This window comes from Dendropsophus ebraccatus, chromosome 4, assembly GCF_027789765.1.
Source record: "Dendropsophus ebraccatus isolate aDenEbr1 chromosome 4, aDenEbr1.pat, whole genome shotgun sequence".
Taxonomy (NCBI): Eukaryota; Metazoa; Chordata; class Amphibia; order Anura; family Hylidae; genus Dendropsophus; species Dendropsophus ebraccatus.
In genome coordinates this window covers 153,068,388-153,091,794 of record NC_091457.1, presented here as the reverse complement: position 1 = coordinate 153,091,794, position 23,407 = coordinate 153,068,388, and the positions used below count along the sequence as shown (strand labels likewise).

Genomic DNA, 23,407 nt, shown 5'->3' with positions numbered 1-23,407 from the left:
AACACGTCCGTTTTCTTCGAGAAACAGTGCTACTCTTGTCCTGGTCCATTAAATAAGTTGTAATGCCACATGCAACCTGAGGACAGGGGTGGCGCCATGGTTCTCTAATCCTGGGATAACCCCTTTAAGGTGCAGGACAGTATTTGTTCCTTTAGTAGAATAGAGGTTTGTAATGTGGATTGTTAAATTGTAAAGTGACAACTACATCACTGAGCTAAGAAGGGATCATAGAAAGTGCAGGGAAGCAAAAAAAAAAAACATCTGAAGTTATTGGCTGGAGTGAAATTCATACAAAAAAAATTTACAATAAATGATTGTTATAAACAATGCTCATTGTGTAGAAACACAAAGGTCGGGAGACTTCTAGCAATATTATGTTATAGAAGAGGGATGGGGAACCTTCGGCCCTCCAGCTGTTGCAAAACTACAATTCCCATCATGCCTGGACAGCCAAAGCTTTCGCTTTGGCTGTCCAGGCATGATGGGAATTGTAGTTTTGCCACAGCCGGAGGGGCTGACGGTTCTTCATCCCTGATGTAGAGAATATAAAAAAATGCTAAAAAATATATACATGAAGGGGGAGATTTATCAAACTTGTGTAGAGTATAATTGTCTCAGTTGCCCCTAGCAACCAATCAGATTCCACTTTTCATTTTTCAAAGATCCTGTGAGGAAAGAAACGTGGAATCTGATTGGTTGCTAGGGGCGACTAGGACAATTCTACTTTACACCATGTTTGATAAATCTCCCCCGAAATCTCTACATAGCAATCTCCATACAGTGCAAAATCAGTATCCTGTAATACTTCTCCCTAGACTGGACGGCAAGTGGTGGCGGTGGCAATGTCACGTGACTCCAATCACATGATGTAACTTTTTTCCCCTGCCCCATTACTATGGGATAACATGGCGGCGGTGAAGAGAGTACAAAGTATGTTGCCAGCTGGGACAGTAAGCAACCATGTCTGTTCCTTCCACTGACATCTTCCCTAGGAGGAGTCAGGAGGCCACCATATACAGTAGATGGTCAGCATCCATATAACGTCTATGACCACTGTGACATGAGGCATCACCCAGCAGAGGGCGCCATCAACTTATAGGATCACACCCATTGGATGGTACTGGGAGAGAACCCGCCGTCACCTGGCGCCTGTAGATGCTGCCCGCTCAGGGCTTTATGGGACGGCCTGTCGCTGTATCTCTTGTGAATGGCGCCTGACACGGCCTCCAGCAGGGCCTGCAGCTCCGGGAGGTCGATCACCTGTACCGACAGGCTCTTATTCACTCGGCTCGATGAAGAATTAAGGTCATTTAGGCAGGTGAGAATTTCTGATGCATTTACATCCGAACCTGAAAAAGAGGAAGAGTTTACAGAATGAGCCTGTTCCCCTAACATGCCAATAAGTCTGACTCATCTATTAGAAATGTCCTGATAATTAAAAGGGAACTTCAGAATTTTTTTTTTTTTTCAAATCAACTAGTAATTTATTTCTATTTAAAAATCATCAGTCTTCTAGTACTTATCAGCTGCTGTATGTCCTGCAGGAAGTGGTGTATTATTTCCAGTCTAACACCGTGCTCTCTACTGCCACCTCTGTCCATATCAGGCACTGCCCAGAGCAGGAGCAAATCCCCATAGAAAACCTCTCCTGCTCTGGACATGGACAGAGGTGGCAGCAGAGAGCACTGTGTCAGACTGGAAAGAACTACCATTTCCTGCAGGACATACAGCAGCTGATAAGTAGTGGAAGGGTTGAGACTTTTTAAATAGAAGTAAATTACAAATCTGTATAACTTTCTGACACCAGTTGATTTGAACGAAAAGAGTTAAGTTGGAGTTCCCCTTTAATCTATTATATGTCCTTGCACTATGACTGCAAATTTTTAGCATGCCGTTATAATCTAGTATATTGTAAAACCAAATACAGACTGAAGGAACAAAAAGACGCAGTCCTTACCTCTTAATATAGACACAACATTATGTCGCAGCAGGTCCATGCTCTGTGTGATGTGGCGCAGGCCTGTAGTCAGGGAGCTCCGGACACTATAGGAGGCGTCTTTTGTCAGGAGGTCAGTGTTAAGCTGGAGAGGGTAAAAATAGAATATAAAATATTAGTAGAAAATAATAAAAGAGAAATGAAAGGTGGCTACATGTATACTTTGTAGCACCGGGGGAAAGGGGCAACCACAGTGGAGCCCCTGCCAGAAACCCCTTATTAAAGGGAATGTGTCACCTAAATTTTCTTTTGACTGATTAGAGTCAGATACAAAAATTGTTCTTTTATTCTAATCTGTTTTTTTTGTTGTTTTTTTTGTGACATTTTTATTGAGATTTTTCAAAGTTTCAAAAGTACATAGTAAAGCACTCGAACCAAGTGGCCATAATCGGCCTTATAACATGAACATAATACAACTAACAACATGCATAACAAATTGCAAACAACCTTATAACTCGGGCAGCCCGCCATTATTCATATAGTTGACAAAGTAGGAATCCTATTCTAATCTGTTTTTATTTTCTGACTTTAGTTTTCTTTATAATCACTTTTTGGAGGGCTGCCAAATTGCCTGGTCTGGTACAGCAAGACTCATGGACATAGACGAAAATAGACATATTATGTCCTTTTGGGATTAATGCGAGTCATTACTGAGCGCGCTCTGTGACCTTTGAAGAGGTCATTCCACAGGGAGCTGCTATTGCCTCCTCTATCTACTGGTGTCATGATGCTGCAATGCTGTAAAGATCACTTTACAGCAGCCTACTCTTATCACCACAGACACAACAAAAAGTCTCAGCTTAGTTTAAGCCCCAGTGGTGAGAATGAGAACTGCAAGATCTCTGGATTATTTTATATAATAGATAGAAAAATGGAAAATTAGAAAAAAAAAATGTCAACAAAAAAATGTTTAACATAAAAACATTATTTATACAATAAGTCATTTTTTCATTACACATTTCCTTTAAACTCTTAAGATCATTCATTGGAAGCTGCAGTTAAGGGCCGTAGCCTAATATATCAATTCAAGAATCCAAAATCACATGTTTGCCTGTATTATATAAAACTGCAGCTCATACCTTCTTACACGCGGTTAGACTGTCCCGAATGAAAGAAGATAATGTTCCGGAGTTCTTCTTTATCTCTTCAAGAACCTAAAAGACCAAATACCTGTATGTCTATAACTAATATAATGTGTATACCAGCTGTGGCCGCTATTGCTATATACTTTCTATATACTCATACATGCTCAGCTCAGCAGACCGTGCATGTGTTCTAACTGGGGGGAAGAGAGTAAGCTGGAATGGGAAATTTATTAGATTAAACTTCCCTTTGGGTTTGCAGGACCCAGTAACATCCCAGTACCTTCTCATACACAGGGCATCTCTTCAGATCTGTCTGCATTGTGGCTGACGCTTGGATCCCGCTGTCTATCAGGCTTTCCAATCCTAATCGCATCCCGGTGTACAGGAAATCACTGATGGGTTTCTGGAAGGAGAAGACGACAGCAAGAACATCAGGTCTACAAAGCTGTGGTTTCTGGCTTGGATATTATGTTCCACATCAACAGATTCCATTTTTACACCCAATATATAGACCAGATCTTGTCATTTTCCACTTACTTATTGATAGTAAATTTTGAAAAAATGGCCCCCGGAGACCACTTTAAGAGATTATTATGAAAAAATAATTAGAAAACAAGGAAAAACACGGATGGTTGTTTCCTGGTCTGACGTGTCAGCCCCGCTCAGCCGGTCAGGGGTCATAGCAGGGTCCCGCCTCAGCTGCTGACGGGCTGAGCGGGGCTGACATGTCACGACCCGGGTCCACACTGGGGGACTGGGAACCGGAGCGGAGGTCAGAGGACCCTAGCACTGGATCCAGGGAGGTAGGTGCATGTTCTTATGTTAAGCCCCATCCTCCTTGGCTCTTTTGAAAAAAAAAATGCCAGACACTGGACTTCCCCTTTAAAAGGGCTTTCCAGGACTTCAAGTGTCACTGTCGGGTTTTTTTATTTTGCAGAAATCAATAGTCCAGGAGATTTTAAGAAACTTTGAATTGGGGTTTATTTAGGTAAATATGCCATTATCTGCATTCAAAAAGCCTTTCCCCACATCCCCCCCTCCCTCCTCTCTTTCATTCACTGCTCATTATCAGGAAATCTCGACTCTTTTACATCAGTCGAGCCCTGTGTAACTTATGGAGAGGGGAGGAGGGAGATTAGTCGGCAGCAGAGGGCAGAGAACAAAGGATACACAGTGGGAGCTGTGTGAAAGCCCGTATTAGCCCAGTGATGTAGCTGTAAATTAACTCTTTGTTGTCCTGTTTTGGTGCCTCATCTCCCTCCTCCCCTCTCCATAGACAATCATGAAGATAGGGGAGAGAGCTTCAAACTGCTTTTTCATGATAAAAATGCATTTTTCGCACAAACACAATTACAAAGTTTCTTAAAATCGCCTGTACTATTGATTCCTGCAAAGAAAAAAAAAAATTAAACGACAGTGACACTTTCAGTATAGTCGATATGTTTGCCAAAGCCACTGTGTCTGCATTCAGTGAAAGATGGGAGCAGACAGCGTTATACATAAAAAAAAAGTAGCCCTGGAAAGACCTCAGCCCGAGTTTGACACCCCTGACATAGACTCTGTCTCTCTCTCTTAATTGGTTCAGCCAAGGGTGCATAAGTTCTCAATGTAGAAAGGTGACTAAGTCTTGGTAAGATATCCCTGACAGCCGCTTCTTCCCAGAGAGAACAATAGAATCGGGCATTGAAGTTTAACAAGTCCGATGCTTCCTTCTACCAACATTATCTGTCAGTAACCCCCATACACATAGGTTGTGTAGCCAATCTTATAGAAATTGGCGGGTTGGCTGTGCTTACTGATATCTCCCTGTGTGACAGGACCAGCGATCAGCAGCCAAACAAGAAGATGCTCAGGTTTTAAGTGTTCTGGTTTGTGTAGATGTTATACCTGGAGGCCATGTTCTTCCGCAGACTCCTCTTCTGCTAGATGTAATTCGGTGTCATTCAGTGCCGCCAGGTTCCCTATGCTCTGTAATATCTGCTCTGTGGTGCGGTTGGCTTTATCCTTTGCTTCTGTAACCATGGCCGATATATCCGAACAACAACCCTAATGACATCATAAGGCAGTTAGTGGCCGTAATGTCCGAAACCGATTACAGGGATGGGGAACCAGCAGCCCTCCAGCTGTTGCAAAACTACAATTTTCATCATGCCTGGACAGCCGAAGCTAAAGGAATGGCAACAGCTGAAGGGCCGCAGGCTCTCCATCACTGTTATATTACAAGAAAACATAACAAGACAACACAAGAACCAGACAAATGTTACACACTGGACACGTTACCAGGAGTGGGGTAATGGTCATACAATGTGAGGATCACCTGTAGGAGTAGCTGCAGGTAGCCCCCCAGCTTCCGCACACTCAGCACCACGCCGTCAGCCAGCCGGGAGGTCACCTGGCCTTCAGGTAGATGGTCCAGCCAATGTTTGCTCAACATGACGAGCTGCTGGAAGGCCGAGGTCATCCGTACGCTGTGTAACTGGGCCACACGGTTCACTAAGAACACTGGAAGAACAAGAAACATTGTAAGAATCCGCAATCTCCCACATACAACCAAAATGTCCTTGCTTTAGTGGCTAGTAAAGAAGAGCTGGGTTGGGATCTCCATTGCACTGATTTGTTTTTAAAGGGCTTATTCAGGATAAGAAAAAGATGGCATTATTTTATTTATTTATTTATTTTAAAAAGCACCACCCCTGTCCTCGACCACAACTCCGCTCCACTCACTTTAAAGGGGTACTCCGGCAAAAAAAAAATTTCTTTCAAGTCAACTGGTGTCAGAAAGTTTCATAGATTTGTAATTTACTTCTATTTAAATATTTAAAAAACTGCAGTCTTCCAGTACTTATTAGCTGCTGTATATCCTACAGGAAGTGGTGTATTCTCTCCAGTCTGACACAGTGCTCTCTGCCGCCATCTCGAGTGGGGGGGATCTCAGAAGAGAGGGGAGGGGGGGGGGATCTCAGAAGAGAGTGTCAGTCTGCTGCCACCGCTACTATTACACGTTCCGGCCGATAATCGTTTGGTGTAATAAGTCTTAAGGCAACGATCAGCAAACATGCACAATGTCGGCTGATTGTTGATTTAAAACATGACCTATGATAACGATCGCAACGGCCTGCTGGCTGTCGCTATTGTTATCATAGGTCATGTTTGATCAGTCGACATTATGCATGTTTGCCGTGAAACTTATGACCGCTGTCTCTTCTGTATTTTGGAGTAAGGATGTAATATAAATGCTAACTACACTAGTCTATACACCAATAACCACATCCAAAAAGGAAAAGCCAACGCAGTGGGGCACAGTGCTCAGCTTAGACTTCTGTCCATGGTGGAGGGTCTCAGCACCCGGACCACCCACCACAATGACCTAAATATAAGGAAAATGTAACCTAAGGGTTTTCCGCACTCACAGGCATCTGTGCCGTCATCATCCTGCTGGTCGTAGGCCCGGGACAGAGCGTGGACGCCACAGCACACCGTATACAGAGAGCGGATCACACTATCCGCCATACTGCTCTCATCCGCATGACTCTGACCCAGGTAATCCAGAGCAGATCCTATAAGATCCTTACAGATCCCAGGGAGGTGGGAATCTGTGGGGTTGGAGCAGACACTGCTGGATTTACTCAGGAAACTGCTGGACTTGTTCATTAAACCTGGAGAGAGGCAGGAAGTATAAGACAAGGTTATAAAGAAGAAGATATGCCCAAGCTTATTCCACCATAGAAGATGATGGGAGAAGAGACCTGATGTATGTCCGGACTGGAGACTCTGGATAGGGTGGACTCGGATCTCATACAGACAGCCCGAAATCCTCTTGTTCTTCATCAGGCTTTTGCTCCTTTAAAAGAAAAGTAGATATGTTTCCCTCCGCCTATTATCTATATAAAGAGGTCACCATGTAACATCTGCTGCGCCCAAAGTTTCAAGTGCGTGTGCCCTGAGATTTCAAGGGAATCATAGGGATCACACTACGATTGTGCCTGCCAAGGTATCTTGTCAAAATCGGGGACCAATGTATCTGCGCATGGACCTCATTTAAAGAGGTTGTTCACCAAAAAAAAAATGTTTCCTTTCAAATCAACTGTTGCCAGAGATTTTTAATTTAAGTCCATTAAAAAATCTCAAGTCTTCCAGCACCTATCAGCTGCTGTATATCCTGTCGGAAGTGGTGTGTTCTTTCCAGTCTGACACAGTACTCTCTGCTGCCACCTCTGTCCATGTCAAGTACTGTCCAAAGCAGCAGCAAATCCTCATAGAAAATCTCTACTGCTCTCCAGACTGGAAAGAATACACCATGTCCTGTAGCACATACAGCAGCTAATAAGTACTCAAAGATTTGACATTTTTTTTAATAGAAGTAAATTACAAATCTCTGGTACCAATTGATTTGAAAGAATTATTTTTTTGTGAACAAGCCCTTTAAATCTATGGCCCAAATGTAGTCACCTAGTGACTATATTCCAAGTATATGCAGCAAACTATGCTTTTGTAACCAAGTAAAAATTTATATATGTGGGAAATTACCTACCGTATTTTTCGGACTATAAGGCGCACCGGACTATAAGGCGCACCTTCAATTTTAGCCTGCTAAGCCATCTAGGTTCATATATAAGGCGCACCGGACTATAAGGCGCACCGGACTATAAGGCGCACCGCATCTAGTTTGAACAAACGAAAAACGATCATACAAACAAAAAAAAAATTATGGCAATAATGTGCATCTGATGCTGATTCTCTTTAAATGAAACAAAACTCAGACCATAAATCATACCGTACTTTATTTAACTTTTTAACACTAACTGACAACTTGTTTAGTTGTAACTGTAAATCAGTACACTTGCGGTATATTCTCAATTCATTCCTCCACTACAAATCCATCAAATTCTTCATCTTCAGTGTCGGAGTTTAACAGTTGGGCGATTTCGGCATCAAGCATTCTCTGGTCCCCCTCATCATCATCATCATCATCATCATCTGAGTCGGTCTCGTTGCTGCTTAGCTCTTCAGTGATGATTCTAGCCTTCCTGAAAGCTCGGGTGACACTGGAGACTGATACCTTCTCCCAGGCATCCACGATCCATTTGCACATAGTAGCATAACTTGCCCGGCGTTGCCTCCCTGTGTTGGTGAATGTGTGGTCACCTTCTGTCATCCAATGCTCCCATGCAGCTCGCAATTTAACTTTAAATGACCTATTAATGCCGATATCTAGCGGCTGGAGCTCTTTGGTTAATCCACCTGGAATGACGGCAAGCTCCGAGTTAGTTTTCTTCACTTGGGCTTTGACAGCATCGGTCACATGGGCGCGCATGGAGTCACAGACCAATAGGGATGGGGATTTGTGAAAAAAGCCATCCGGTCTCTTGACGTAGACCTCCTTTAGCCACTCACTCATCTTCTCCTCGTCCATCCAGCCCTTTGGGTTAGCCTTGACGATGACACCAGCAGGAAGCTTTTCTTTTGGCAAAGTCTTCCTCTTGAAAATGACCATGGGTGGTAACTTCTGGCCATTAGCCTGACAGGCGAGGACTACAGTGAAAGAAGACTTCTCGTGTCCTGTGGTACGTATAGATACTGTACTGGTCCCTGTTCTCTCAACAGTACGTTGTACAGGGATGTCGAAAGTGAGGGGTACCTCATCCATGTTAGTGATGTGTTCTGGTTGAATATTCTTTTCATTTATTTTGGTTTTGCAGTAGGTGCGGAACATGGCCAGCTTCTCTTCATAATCCTTTGGCAGTTGCTGGCAGACAGTTGTTCTGGCGCGGATGGAGAGATTACGCCTTTTCATAAAACGAAAGCACCATGAAGGACCTCCTTGAAAGTCCTTGATCTCCATGTCGCGTGCTAACGCTGTGGCTTTGAGTCGGATAGAGACAGTGGAGACACTTCTCCCTGCAGTTCTCTGTTCGATAACCCACTGTTCTACTTTATCCTCCAAATTTGGCCATCTTGCTTTGTGTCCTCTGAAACTCAGTGTGCTCTTCTTTACCTGGCGTAGGGCATCTTTTTGTTTCCTCCAGTTACGCACCATAGATTCATTAATGTTAAATTCCCTTGCAGCTGCTCTATTTCCATGCTCTGCTGCATAGCTTATTGCTTTAAGCTTAAAATCAGCATTATAAGCATGTCTTTTAACAGGAGGCATTTTTGGGGTCTGCTGCAAGTCACCTGTCACCTGTCACCTGTCACAGTACTTACTGAAGCTCCTTATGTCACAGTACTGAGGAATCTAACTATGGTGGCCCTAATGCACCATGCAGGATAGGCAGAATTCTGCCAGCGAATCCCGTTGTCAGAATTCTGCATGGAGCATTGTGGCCACCATAGTTAGGAGCCTCAGAGCAGGGAGAGCGGGACAGTGGGAGAGAGGGGGCGTGGTTTAGCCACTGAGGAGAGCGGCTGTGTCCTGGCCGAGCTCCCGCTTCGAACGGCTGCTGTACTGCACAGCAAGGCTTTATTTTACTCTAAACCCTTCATTGATCCAGGCGAGCGGCGGAGGAAGCTGCACAGAGGAAGCTGGAAGCCTCTCTCCCCTCTGCCCGGTCAAAGCAACATGGCGCCGGAGTCCCTGCGGCTCCCTCTCCCTCCAGCTCATATGCCGGCGGCGGAGCGGTGTGGCAGACTGCTCCGTCACACACAGCATCAGCGGGGACACGCAGGGAGCCCATGGCAGCCCGTACTCTTCCCTCATCTGACAGGTAAGAGTGCCTGACAGAACAGCCTGCCTGCAAATACCGTCTCCCCCGGACCCTTGCCGAGCTTACCGCAGAGCCGCAGCATTAGGCCCCGTTCCCACTGAGGAAAGGTAGCGGAATTCCGCGACGGAATTGTCCGCCTCGGAATTCCGCTACCTTTCCTCAGTGAGAACAGGGCCTTAGTTTCCCTCTGCCTCCACTCGGGCTCCCCCTCCCCTTCGGAATGCAGACACCTCAGCACAGCAGCGCTCAGCCCCGTCTGGAGAGAGCGGGACAGCACAGGAGTCCAGGTGAGGGAGCGCTGCGCTGTGCTGTGTCTATCTGTGCCATGGAGGCCGGAGCTGTCCCGGTCCACATATAAGGCGCACCGGACTATAAGGCGCACTTACAATTTCTTAGAAAATCATAGTATTTTAAGTGCGCCTTATAGTCCGAAAAATACGGTAAATGTAGTCACTAAATGACTACATTTGGGTGATACTAGTAAATGGGGTCCGTGTACAGATATGTTGGCATCCGATCTGGAAACCCGTGACTTGGAAGGCACCATGACTGCTCCCCTGTAATGGCCTGAACAGCTTGACCTACAAGACCCCAAGACTCCAGGCCTTAGCCACAATTGTACAAGTGGTCACTACAAGTCAGAAGCTGCACCGTGTGTGTGTGTGTATATATGTGTGTTTGTGTGTGTGATTATATATATATATATATATATATATATATATATATATATACATACTTTTTAAAAAATATTTTTTTGTCTTTAGGATCCAGAACTATTTTTGGCAACAGATTTATGCAAAATACTGATCAAATCTGCAATGTGTAATTAGGTCTTTATGCCGACTCTGATGAGACTCCTCTTCAGTGATGTTAGGGGTCTTGAAGACCCCTGTTCTAGTGATCAGTGAGGGTCCCAGTGGTGTGATGCCCTCGGCGTTCATATATGACCTATTCGGACAATTATTAAAAGGGAACTATCAGCAGGTTAGACAAATCTTACCTGCCGATATGTCCCTAATGCACAGGAGACGCTGAGGAGGAAGCTGTGTCTCTTACCTTCTTCTTCGTCGCCGTTCTCCTGCTGTAGTTTGCTCCATGGTCCGGTGAGACCCTTAAGAGCACTGCCCCAGCCTAATAGCGGTGATCAGCGATGTTCCATTGATTACAATGAAAGGGACAGGGTGGCCGAGGGCGGATCGACAATATAGGGGCGGGAAGTGCTCCTAACAGTCTCACCGGACTGTGCAGCAAATGACTAACTGCACTGAAGAAGGAAGGTAAGAGACAGACCTTCATCCTCGGCATCTCCTGTGCTATAGGGACATATAATCAGGTTAGATTCACCTAACCTGCTAATAGTTCCCCTTTAAATACTATAAGCCACTGGGGTCTGTTAGGTATAGTCGGCGCAGTCATGGCTTCTGTTGCAGTGTGAACAGAGCCTACATCACATAGCATGTTACCTGCGCCTCGAGAAATTTGACGCTGATGATTTTGACAGATCTGGTTCCCATTCATCTCCTGGATCATAGAATATATCATCATCCTTTATGCTGCCATTACTCTGAGGATAGAGAAAGCAAAGCCAAACTCTTTAGCATGTAAAATAAACTATAAATTGCCATATGAGCATTCAGTGACCTATACATGGTCCTCTTCTATTGTCAACTGGTAACAAGGACGGGATTATTTTAGCTACATGAGCCTCAAAGGGTTTGATCAGTTGGGGTCTGGATGATCGGATGCCCATCAATAGCTGAACAGGCCCGGGAGAAGAGCACAGCTAAGTGCTTCACTCCCCATCTCATCACATAAGATGCATCTAGTCTACTCCTGCAAGTAGAATTGCTAGCCACTGGCTTCTCCCAGCTAGATCTGAGGGGTCTGTGGGGGTCTCAGCATTTAGACCACAACTAATCAAAACTTTTTAGTCAAGCACAAACTTTTACTCAATACATAAATTATGATTGAATAAAAACCCTTCAGGTTATTGGTCACCTCGTACAGCTCCTTCATCGCAGCTAACTTGTACTCAAACTTCTCAAGACTCCAGAAGGTCACAATGCCCAGCTTAAGGTTTCTAACCAGGATCTGTACAGAACCTCCTGGCTGGTTCTCCTTGTCCGGTTCTGATAAGTCGTGCCTGAAAAATACATCGAAATAATAGATCATCATGGGAAACAACAAATGGGCTTAGGAAACATGTATCAAAGGGGGCAGCCAGGAACTACTGTGTGTCCCCCTCCCAGCACCCAGGGTAGAGAGAGGATCCCCCTCTATGATGGTCATGTTACAGCTTATGGATAGGGGTTGTAGTCATGAGATAAATCCTTTAAAGAGACTCTGTCAGTAGGTTTAGGCTGGCCTATCTCAGAGTAGCATAAACTAGTGACAGAGAAGCTGCACAGAATGATGTATCACTTACATTGTTCTGTGCGGCTGATCCAGAAAAATCCTGCTGAATAACATGGACAATAAGTAGTCCTCTCCATTATGTGCATGAGCCCAGTAGTCCTGGATATTCATGAGAAGCAGAAAACTCCACCCACCAGCTGCTGATTGGCAGTTATCTATCCATGCTGTGTATAGGTAGTCACCTGTCAATCAGCAGCTGGAGGGCGGGGGGAGGGGTGTGGCAAGAATCCTATTCTCCTGCATATTTGGAGAACGGCTGAACAGAATGATGTAAGTAATACACCGATCTGTTCAGCATTTCTGTCTCTAGTTTATGCTGCCCTAATTCAAGGTGGAATAAACCTAGTGACAGATTCCTTTCAACAAAATATTATAGGAAAACATGCACATAACATCCATACATTGTGTACATGCCCTCCATGTCCAATACAGAGAAGGACCATGGGTAATTATTTCTCTGCCTCATCGATATGTTTGATACACAAACTGCATTCCCTAGATGAGACAGCAAGAGTCCAGTAACTCAGAGGGCAGCCACGAAGCACCTACCTGCTGAATATCGTATGCTTCCGCAGTTTGGCGCTGATGGTGTTCGCTTCTTGAACCATCACAGAAAGTTTTAAAGCGTTCCAAGTGGGCTGAACTACAAGAGTCCATGAAAGTTTTATAATGTTAGGATTAAAAATGCAGTTTTACCATGTGGGATAATATTTGATAATACCTAAGGTGTACGACCACCATCACCTCCAGAGACGTTAGGGGTACTCCAGCAATTTTTTTTTCCCTTTCATATGAACTGGCGTCAGAAAGTGCCAGAGATTTGTCATTTACTTCTATTAAAGAAAAATCTCCAGTCTTATCAGCTGCTGTATGTCCTGCAGGAAGTGATGTATTCTTTCCAGTCTGACACAGTGCTCTCTGCTGCCACCTCTGTCCATGTCAGGAACTGTCCAGAGCAGGAGCAAATCCCCATAGAAAACCTCTCCTGCTCTCCAGACTGGAAAGAATACATCACTTCCTGCAGGACATACAGCAGATTATTTTAATAGAAGTAAATTACAAATCTTGGATTACAAATCTCGGATTGATTTGAAAGAATTTTTTATTTTTGCTGGAGTACCACACAATTAGGTGCTATTAGGTGCTGCATGCAGCCGGCTATATCTTGTGTTTATGCCTCCTTAGAGCCCTTGAACAGATCCCAACTGAGATGATCGACACTCGTCTACAGGGCCTTTACAATGTTCAATTGCGCGGCCTAATAAATTCATCATAGTTGGCTGCACATTCCAGCTTGAGATGGGAGATGTGCCTCTGGCACAACATGAATTTTCTATTAATTATGGCCGTTGTTGCCAAAGACTTCACTTACTGGATAAAATAGTTATGTCAATCCATGGATAACATGGATAACAATTCATGGAGAGGATGATGGCAGAGGGACACTGAGGGACACAGGGCACTGGAGGGACATTGAGCATCCCTCTGCCATCATCCTCTCCAGCAGCAACAGCCCGCACAGCTCTGGGAGTCGGGTCGTGACATCACCATGTTATCCAGGAAGTGACATCACCATGTTATCCAGGAAGTGACATCACCATGTTATCCAGGAAGTGACATCACCATTTTATCCCGGAAGTGAAGTCTTGATGCAGTAGTAAGTGCAGGGAAAAAAAGCACTTTATAAGCATTTCCCGTAAAAAGTGTATATTGGGGATTTGTATACATTAATAAAATATTAGCCAGACTTCTCCTATAATATTTGTGCCTTGGGACATGATACATGTCATAAACTCAAAGGGGGATATTTATCAAACATGGTGTAAAGTGAAACTGGTTCAGTTGCCCCTAGCAACCAATCAGATTCCACCTTTCATTTTCCAAAGAGTCTGTGAGGAATGAAAAGTGGAATCTGATTGGTTGCTAGGGGCAACCGAGCCAGATTCACTATACACCATGTTTGATAAATCTCCCCCAAAGTGTTGTTCTGCCTGCACCACAGCGATAGACGTGACAGTGGCCGTAGTTGTAGTAATTCAGATCTGACGAAGCGCACATGCGCGCGAAATGGCCATCATGACCACGCTTTGAATAGGATGGCGTCTGTCCCGATCAAGTGTGCAATCCTGCTATTTTATTGCACTATGAAATAAAGGAATCTTCACTATCGACGGGTGAGTGCCCTTGGCTTCTTCTTTCTCTACATGAAATTGCATCTCGATGTTCTATTCTATACTATATAAGGAGCACCCCCGGCCTCGAATTACATTAGTCCACTTTACGTCCAGCTATACTCACTGACTAAGTGCTAGGAGTAATGCCGGTGAAAGCCTCTCCACACACCATCTTCTAAAAATAACACACATTGCTGTGCAGACAGTGAAAATACCGCCATCTTGTGGCAGTATTTCATGTTGCGTCGTGGCCGACTCACTATATTCTCCTTGCAGTCACATCTGCAGCTATCGGATATACCTCTGTCCCTGCTGTTTTTCTCTTGCTGAAGTGTCTCCACCTCTTTGGCTATTTTCTGCTTCTCCATCTCGAGTGCTTGCAGGATTTTGGCATGCCGCACCGTGTGATCTTCTAAAGCCTGTTCCAAAGGACAGAGTAGTCACTACTGGTGTCACATGACCTGGAGTATATAACCTACCCCCCAGATATAACTATGCTTTAAATAATCTGAAATGTTTTAAAGCAGGGATGGGGAACCTTCGGCTCTCCAGCTTTTGCAAAACTACAATTCCCATCATGCCTGGACAACCAAACCTAAGCTTTGGTTGTCCAGGCATGATGGGAATTGTAGTTTAGAACAATGGAGAGCCGAAGGTCCCCCATCCCTGTTTTAATGGAATAATAGGAATCTAAGCTTCCAATATGATCTGTAAATCCCTGCTGCAATGAAGATGGAGCGTCACATGACCCAGTTACAAAACCTATGGCTGCAGCATTGCTGGGATTGAAGAATGATGCTGTATGACTAGTGATGGTGATCAGGAGTGTTCAATGTCCCCATGCCTGATCCTTTATATTCTACCCACAGAAACAAATGAGCATACTTATTGAGGAGTTAGGAGATATAGCTACTACTATACATATTTCTCATGTATGACCCCAGTATAGTGACGGCATACCACAGGGACAATGCAAGCTATTATTGGTGGAAGGCCAACCTCTGGGTATGAAGGGGCTGCAGTGCCGATCCTGCGCTGTGACTACTCGAGCCAACCACTGTGCATGGAAGCTGCAGAACAACTCTATTAAGGTAAATGGGGCTGGCTACATTTCCCAGCACCAGTAGGTAGAGGGGGGGGTCCCAGGCATTGTATAATTATAGTGATACGCCATCACCTTATGAGATAGGAATACCTTTTTAAAGGGTTATTTCTATTTGTTATCCCCCTACCCATTAGGATAACTGGCTGATTGTGGGGGTCCAACCACTGGGGTTGTCTACAATCTCGAGAACGGGGGCCCAAGTCTCCTGTTCATTCTATCAGTGATGGTGGAGCATGTGATCCATTCTAATGAGGCACTGGGGTCCCCATTCTTGAAATCACAGCGGCTCCAGTGTTCGGACCCCCCATAATCCAACTGTTGTGGATAGCGGATAACATTGTCAGATGGGAACATCACCTTTAATACAGTGAAATGACTTTTACAGTCCATAAGGCTGGGTTCACACTGTGTTTTCAGCATACATTTAACGGATCCGTTTTTTTTTAACGGACAAAATAAAATAGTGTCAGCAACGTTTTTGTGTCCGTCCAAAAAAACGGATCCGTTTTGATCCGTTTTTTTTTTTTTATAATGGAAGTCAATGGAAAAACGGATCAAAACTGATGCACACAAATAGATCCGTTTTTTTGCAATCTGTTTTTCATCCGGTTTTTTTCAAAAAACGGATGAAAAAACGGATTGCAAAAACGCAGTGTGAACCCAGCCTAATTTAGATATTGTCATGGTCTCTGGCCTGGTTCAGCAGTGACGGCCTACCTGTTTGGTTGCTATAGTCTCCATTTCCAGCCTCCTCTTGTTGGCTTGCACCTCCTGCTGCAGCTGCATCTTGGCCTCCTCCAGCTCCTGGATTTTGCTGGCCGCTCTTTTCCGGCTCATCTCCTGCTGCTGTTTCTTTAGCGCCTCCTCTTTCTAGTTATATAAAGGTTACAGAGGAGTTACTAGAAGACACAAACATAAATTATGGACACCCGTGAGGCCAGGCGGATGATGACGCTCACCAGCTCGGCCTCTAAGGCTCGGATCCTGTCCTCATACGCCGACCTCTGGGAGTTCAGCTCCTGCTGCGCCATCTCTTTTGCGATCTGGATTCCGTGGATCATTTCCTCCTTTGCTCTCAGTCGCGCCTCCTCGATCTCCTCCTCCAGCCTAGGACGTAAGGGTCAGAGGTTGAGGCTCAGGTTAGTGGTCAGTTCTCCATAGCGTCACCTATCCCATACATTAGAAGGTTGTCACTCACATGGCTCTCTGGGCGTGCAGAAGTTCATTCTTTGCAAATTCAAAGTCCTTAGGCCGCTCTGATGATAGCGATGAAATTCTCGATGGTCCTTTCAGTTGCTGAACCTCAACCGGGTGATTAAACCTGAAGTAATGGTCGCCTCCCAGGATAACCCGGTCACCCTGACAATGACCAGAGGCCAAACACAGAAAGCAAACACAAATACATATATAATTAGCCCCTTCCTGTCTTTTCTTTAAGGGGTACTCCGTGTAAATCACTTCTATTTAAAAATCTCAAGTACTTATCAGCTGCTGTATGTCCTACAAGAAGTGGTGTTTTCTTTCCAGTCTGACACAGTGCTCTCTGCTGCCACCTCTGTCCATGTCAGGAATTGTCCAGATCTGAAACAAATCCTCATAGAAAACCTCTCCTGCTCTGCACAGTTCCTGACATGGACAAAGGTGGCAGTAGAAAGCACTGTGCCAGACTGTTAAAGAATACACCACTTACTGCAGCACGTACTGCAGCTGCTACTGGAAGATACTTAAAGAGTCACTGTCGTTTAATTTTTTTTTATTTATTTTTTTCAGAAATCAATAGTACAGGCGAGTTTAAGAAACTTTGTAATTGGGTTTATTAGCCGAAAAATGCATTTTTATAATGAAAAAGCAGTTTAAAGCTCTCCCCCCTGTCTTCATGGCTTGCTTATGGAGAGGGGAGGGGTGGAGGGAGATGAGGCACCAAAACAGGACAACATAGAGTTAATCTACAGTTAATCACCTGGCTATCTCCTCTGACAGTCAGCACTGACCTCTGAATACAGTCACCCACCTCAGTGTAGTGTAATCCTTTGTTCTCTGCTCTCTGGTGCCAACTCATGTCCCTCCTCGCTCATCCCCCTCTCAATAGAACAGACAGGGTTGTGTCTGATGCAACAAGTCACAATTTCCTGATATTTTGCAGTGAATGGAAAAGAGGGGGGGGGACCTGTGAAAAGTCTTTTTGAATGCAGATAATGGCATATTTGCCTAATAAACCCAATTACAAAGTTACTTAAAATTGTCTGGACTATTGATTTCTGCAAAAAAATAAATAAATAAAATAGGACAGTGACACTTTAAGGACGCATGACGTACCCATATGGCATGCGCCCGTAAGAGGTGTTCAGGGCGGGGCCGCGCGGCGACCCCGCTTTGAACCGCCGCGGTTCCGGGTGCCGTTTGTAGCCCGGGACCGCGGGTATTAACGGGCACGGTCTGATCGCCGTGCCCGCTAATACAGTAATCAGATGCAGCTGTCATACATGACAGCTGCAGCCGATTACCGGATGCAGCACTTCCCTGGTGTCTAGTAGGGGAGCGATCTCCATTACTGCTGCCGGCCAGGGACCGCTCCAAAATGGTGCTAATCCCGGCTCGGCACTCGTTTGTTTTCGGCTGCAGCAGCCGAAAGCAAACGAGTGCCGATCTCATTGATCTTTGCTGTATAACTATACAGCAAAGATCTCAATGAGAGATCAAAGTGTATATACTAGAAGTCACTCAGGGGGAATAACCCTAACCCCAGGGGGAATAACCCTAACCCCAGGGGGGGCTTCTAGTATATGTGTAAAAAAAATATATATATTGTTATTAGTAAAAAAGCCCCGTCCCCTAATAAAAGTCTGAATCATCCCCCTTTTCCCATGTTTTAAATAAAAGTAAATAAATATACATGTTTGCTATCGTTGCGTGTGTAATCGCCAGAACTATAAATCACATTCCTGATCTCGCACAGTAAATGGCGTAAGCGCAAAAAAATCCCAAAGTGCAAAATTGCGCATTTTTGGTCGCATCAAAACCAGAAAAAATGTAATAAAAAGCGATCAAAAAGTCGTATATGCGCAATCAAGGTACCGACGGAAAGAACACATCATGGCGCAAAAAATGACACCTCACACAGCCCCATAGACCAAAGGATAAAAGCGTTATAAGCCTGGGAATAGAGCGATTTTAAGGAACGTATATTTGTTGGTTATTTAATGGTTGTTGTTAACAATGGTTTGAATTTTTTACGGGCCATCAGAAACAAGAAAAGTTATACATATTATATATCGTTTTAATCGTAACGACTTGAGGAACATGCACAACAAGGCAGTTTTACCCCACATTTCCGCCAAATAAAAGAAATGCGTTTTTGTTTTCAATTTCACCACACTTTGAAACGAAAATGCAAAAACGAAAAGTGGCCCTGTCCTTAAAGGGTTAAATAGAAGTAATTTACAAATCTATATAACTTTCTGACACAAGTAGATTTGAAAGAAAATTTTTCTCAACTGAGTTGCCATTTAATTCACTGTTTCCAAGAGCCATAACCTTTTAATTTAAATTTGCTTGCTTTTTGTGGGATTACTTATATTTTTTTAATCGTACAATTTAATGTATCAGCGTATTGGGGAGGAGGGGGAAAAAAATTTCAACAGAGTTCACTTATGCTAGCAACCTTATGTTAACCTTATTCTGTGAATTGGTTTGACTACATCAACACCAGATTCATTTAGTTTTTTCTATTACTACTTTGAAAACAAAACTTTTTTTTTCCCCAATTGGCTGTGTTATATTCTGACACCCATTACTTAATTTTTTTTAATTTGGAGCTGTGTGAAGGCTCGTTTTTTGCAGGGTGAACTGTATTCTTAATAGTGCAATTTTCGGGTAAACAAGAATTTAATCCAAACTTTTTCAGAGGAAAGGAGACCCCCCAAAAAAACAGCAATTCTTGTACTGGATTTTTTTCTTGTATAGCATTCAACATACAAGATATATATAATGGTTTTATTTGTTTGTCCTTTTTTATCACGTACAATACTTAGGTGCTCTAGTGGCAGTGTATAGCACTTAGATAGGATGTAGTAGGAGTACTAAGTTAGCAGTATTATACACTTTAGGCCCCAGGCTGCCATCCTAAACACGTTGCCTATACACCTTACACTAGCTGAACCTGCTGGACAGTGTATGGCCGCCTCCCAACTCACTTACAGATGATGTTGGTAAGTGTTGGGTATGTTGGATTTTCCGCACCCTATTGTTTTCAGATGGATAATCCACCACCAGATCTGCCTGGCTGCTATCACTCCCCTCTCTATAGAGAACACATGGACATGTGGCTGTGCTGGACATGGTCATGTGTATGGTGAAGCCACGAGAGGTAACCGTCAGCTTAGTGATCACAGCAGGGCAACAAGACGATTGTCTTATAATACCATTTACTACTCCCCCCGGACCCCTCAATGTGCCCAATACAATACGAAACCTGAACCTACATGATGCAAAACGGTGGAGGATGAGATCTGATTCCCATTCACATAAGTCTTTGCGTCTCCTGTAGGGATGATGGTCACCGTGTTGTGAATGTTTGTGATGGTGCTAAAAAAAAAAAAAATACAACATAAAAACCCTGCTCCATCTAGTCCGCCCTTATATTACTTCCCTCCTTATTATCCTAGGATAGATATAGGTTTATCCCAGGTGGGTTTACATTCATTTACTGTAGATTTACCAACCACATCTGCTGGAAGGTTGTTTCAAGTATCTGCTACTCTTAAAGTGTCACTGTAGTGTTTTTTTTGTAGAAATCAATAGTACAGGTGATTTTAAGAAACTTTGTAATTGGGTTTATTAGGCAAATATGCCATTATCTGCAGTCAAAGAGACTTTCCCCAGCCCCCCCCCCCCTCTCTCTTTAACTGCTCGTTATCAGGAAATGATGTCTTGTTGCATCAGACGTGCCCCTGTCTGCCTGTCTGTTCTATGGAGAGGGGAGGGGGGAGGAGGAAGGAGGGAGGTTAGTCAGCAAACCTCTATTTAGAGGTCAGTGCTGACTTCAGAGGAGATAGCTCAGTGATGTAGCTGTAAATTAACTCTTTGTTGTCCTATTTTGGTGCCTCATCTCCCTCCACTCCTCCCCTCTCCATAGAGAATAATGCAGACGGGGGAGGTCTTCAAACTGCTTTTTCATTATAAAAATGCATTTTTCGGCTAATAAACCCAATTACAATGTTTCTTAAAATCGCCTGTTTTATTGATTTTTACAAAAAATCACTTTAAGTAAAGTAATATTTTCTCATGTTGCTTCTGACCTTTTCCCCAATAACCTCAGATTGTGTTCCCGTGTTCAGTTTCTTCCCTCCTAAACCTTATTTAGTCCTTTACCATATATAAAAAAATTTTTCAATCATTTCCCCCTCCTTCCCTGGTGAATAACCCTGGGCTCTTGAACCTTATTTACATATTAACAAACTGGCAAGAGTTAACTGTATATTAAACCAGACCAGTTCCCAGATTGGCTCTGAACAATACCAACCCATAACTCACCAGTGGTCTTCTGCTATCAGCGCCCCCGACAGCTGGATGTCATGCGATGAACCTGCTTGATACTTCCCTACCGTGGTTTTCCCTTCTTTTATCATGTAAAGCAACATCTCCGACAACTGCGGGTCTTCATTCAGGTTCACAAGGTTTGGTAAACGATTGTCCATCTTAAAGGTGATGCCCGCTTTCTAGAAGACACGGCAGATGGGCGCAGAGTTGGTCACATAAGAAATAGTCAACGCTCAGTGAACAGAACTAAGAGGGGAATCCAGTGGTGGAAAAATACACAGAGAAATAAGTGGTGGACATTCTGGAATATCCTCAGAATTCTGACTGTATTTTGACCCTATTTGGACACATTTAAAGGGACATTACACTCAAACATAACTTTTGATATGTCGCTGCCCATGGTGAGACTAACAATTCCTTCCATACTTGTTATTATCTATTCAGTCTCCTTCCCCCAGTTCTGAGCTGATGCTTTCTGCTGAAGACACAAAAATCTGTGTGTGAGTTTTTCTCTCTGTCTACCCCTCCACCCCCATCCATTCTGAGATGGCTGATGTAAACAAGTCCCTAGCAGGCTTTATCTGCAACTTTGTAGCTTCTTTGTATGGCTGGGAGGGTTATTCTGAGGTCATGTTGCTAAGGAACTCACTGATCAATCCTCCTGGCATTACAAAGAAGCTAAAATGTTGCAGATAAAGCCAGCCAGGGACTTGTTTACTGTCTCAGAATGGAGGGGGCGAAGGAGGAGACAGAGAGAAAAGCTCACACAGATTTTTGTGTCTTCAGCAGAAAGCAGCAGCCGAGAAATGGGAAAAGGAGACTGAATAGATAATAAAGTATGGAAGGAATTGTTAGTCTCCCCATGGGCCACAACATATCAAAAGTTATGTTTTCGTGGAATACCCCTTCAAAGCAAATGTAGCAATTCACTTACTTTTACTTATTATTTTTTTTACACTACTTGGTCGGCGCCAGTGCGGGCTATTTTTTAAAAAGCATCTCGGTTCCCGAGACCGGCGCCGTTTTCTTCATGTGCACCAGCCCGCTCTATGCAGTGGAGATGGGCCCCACCCCCATTGTAATGATATTCTCTCCCATGGCCAGTGGCCAGACTTGATTCACATGGAGGTGCGTCACCGAGGGGATATCAGTACACGGTGCACATAAAGAATCCAGTGCCGATCACAGGAAGCAGGCGGTGTTTTGAAAAATAGACCACATCATCGAGATCTGTGCTCCGCCCCCAATTAGGTATTGGAAAGAAAACATTCAGTAAGTGAATTGGTACATTTCCTTTAATGGGGTTAATCAGTGTCTTACATTTTCCTTCCGCTTTCCATTTGGAATGAGGGTCATGTCACTTAAAAAAAAGGTGTCTCTGGGAAACTACTTTAACCGAAGCGGTTATCCAGGATCAGAAAAATTATATGGTAATGATGTGTGTGCTTGGCAGGTTATTGGCCATCCTATAACCTATACACATATACATATGGGGGGAAATTTATCAAACATGGTGTAAAGTGAAACTGGCTCAGTTGCCCCTATCAACCAATCAGATTCCACCTTTCATTCCTCACAGACTCTTTGGAAAATGAAAGGTGGAATCCGATTGGTTGCTAGGGGCAACTGAGCCAGTTTCACTTTACACCATGTTTGATAAATCTCCCCCATGGCCTCTATCTATTTATAAGGATCATCAGACGTCTCACCTGTAACTCTTTGGTTTCTTCCTTCTTCCTTTGTTCGGCTAGCTCCAGCTTTTCTCTCCAAGCCCTTGATAGGAACCATGCAAGACATAAAACTAGTATAAAAACATTGTTTTCACATGGCTATTAAGAGTAAGGAGATATATATCATACCATTCTTTTTTTCTACTGTCTTACTATAATTATTTTTTTTAATTCTACATTCTGCACATGATTATGGCGGCAGCCATATTGCCTGAGCACTTGTGGTGTCCTACCACGGGTGTTACGGATATATACACCCCTCACAAAAGTCTGTACTTATAGTACTATTGTGTTGATGAAAGTAGTACTAAAGTTTGCCACTAGATGTCTCTGTATTGTATATGTGTATTTGAAAGCTGCATAGCTGAAGGATGTAAAGGGTTACTGTTTCTTTATGTGTCACCTGAATCTGTAGACCAGTAGGAGTTTTGTTTTCTTCTCTTCTATTAACTATCTTCTTGTTTTTTTCTGTTGCACGGTAGTTACGCTAGGGTAGTAAGTCACATGGGTGGAGGAGGTGCAAAGGTCTTCCGTGCTAGGCATTGTGGAAGAAGGACGCAAGCTAGATAGCTCTCTACAGTGGTCCTATCTGGGCCCTGTCCCTCTGCCAGGTCCCCGTACCCTCAAAGCGGTCTTAGCTAGACCCCCGTATGGGAAGGA

The 23,407-nt window shown here is 43.9% G+C and overlaps 1 protein-coding gene across 2 annotated transcripts in view; it reads right to left on the bottom strand.

Moving 5' to 3' along the window:
- Positions 1–735: 735 nt before the first annotated feature.
- KIF14 (kinesin family member 14) overlaps positions 736–23,407 on the bottom strand; it is a 37,706-nt gene continuing 15,034 nt past the window's right edge. For both annotated transcript variants that reach the window (XM_069968998.1, XM_069968999.1), the window contains 18 exons: positions 22,727–22,790; positions 21,012–21,196; positions 19,961–20,063; positions 16,678–16,838; positions 16,439–16,586; positions 16,197–16,349; positions 14,676–14,793; positions 12,750–12,843; positions 11,784–11,928; positions 11,249–11,349; positions 6,828–6,922; positions 6,492–6,737; positions 5,399–5,583; positions 4,969–5,127; positions 3,362–3,484; positions 3,076–3,150; positions 1,958–2,081; positions 736–1,349 (listed from right to left, as the gene is read on the bottom strand). In XM_069968998.1, coding sequence (XP_069825099.1) covers positions 1,102–1,349; positions 1,958–2,081; positions 3,076–3,150; positions 3,362–3,484; positions 4,969–5,127; positions 5,399–5,583; positions 6,492–6,737; positions 6,828–6,922; positions 11,249–11,349; positions 11,784–11,928; positions 12,750–12,843; positions 14,676–14,793; positions 16,197–16,349; positions 16,439–16,586; positions 16,678–16,838; positions 19,961–20,063; positions 21,012–21,196; positions 22,727–22,790 — 2,527 coding nt within the window. In that variant the 3' untranslated portion in view covers positions 736–1,101. The remainder of the gene's footprint in view (positions 1,350–1,957; positions 2,082–3,075; positions 3,151–3,361; positions 3,485–4,968; positions 5,128–5,398; positions 5,584–6,491; positions 6,738–6,827; positions 6,923–11,248; positions 11,350–11,783; positions 11,929–12,749; positions 12,844–14,675; positions 14,794–16,196; positions 16,350–16,438; positions 16,587–16,677; positions 16,839–19,960; positions 20,064–21,011; positions 21,197–22,726; positions 22,791–23,407) is intronic.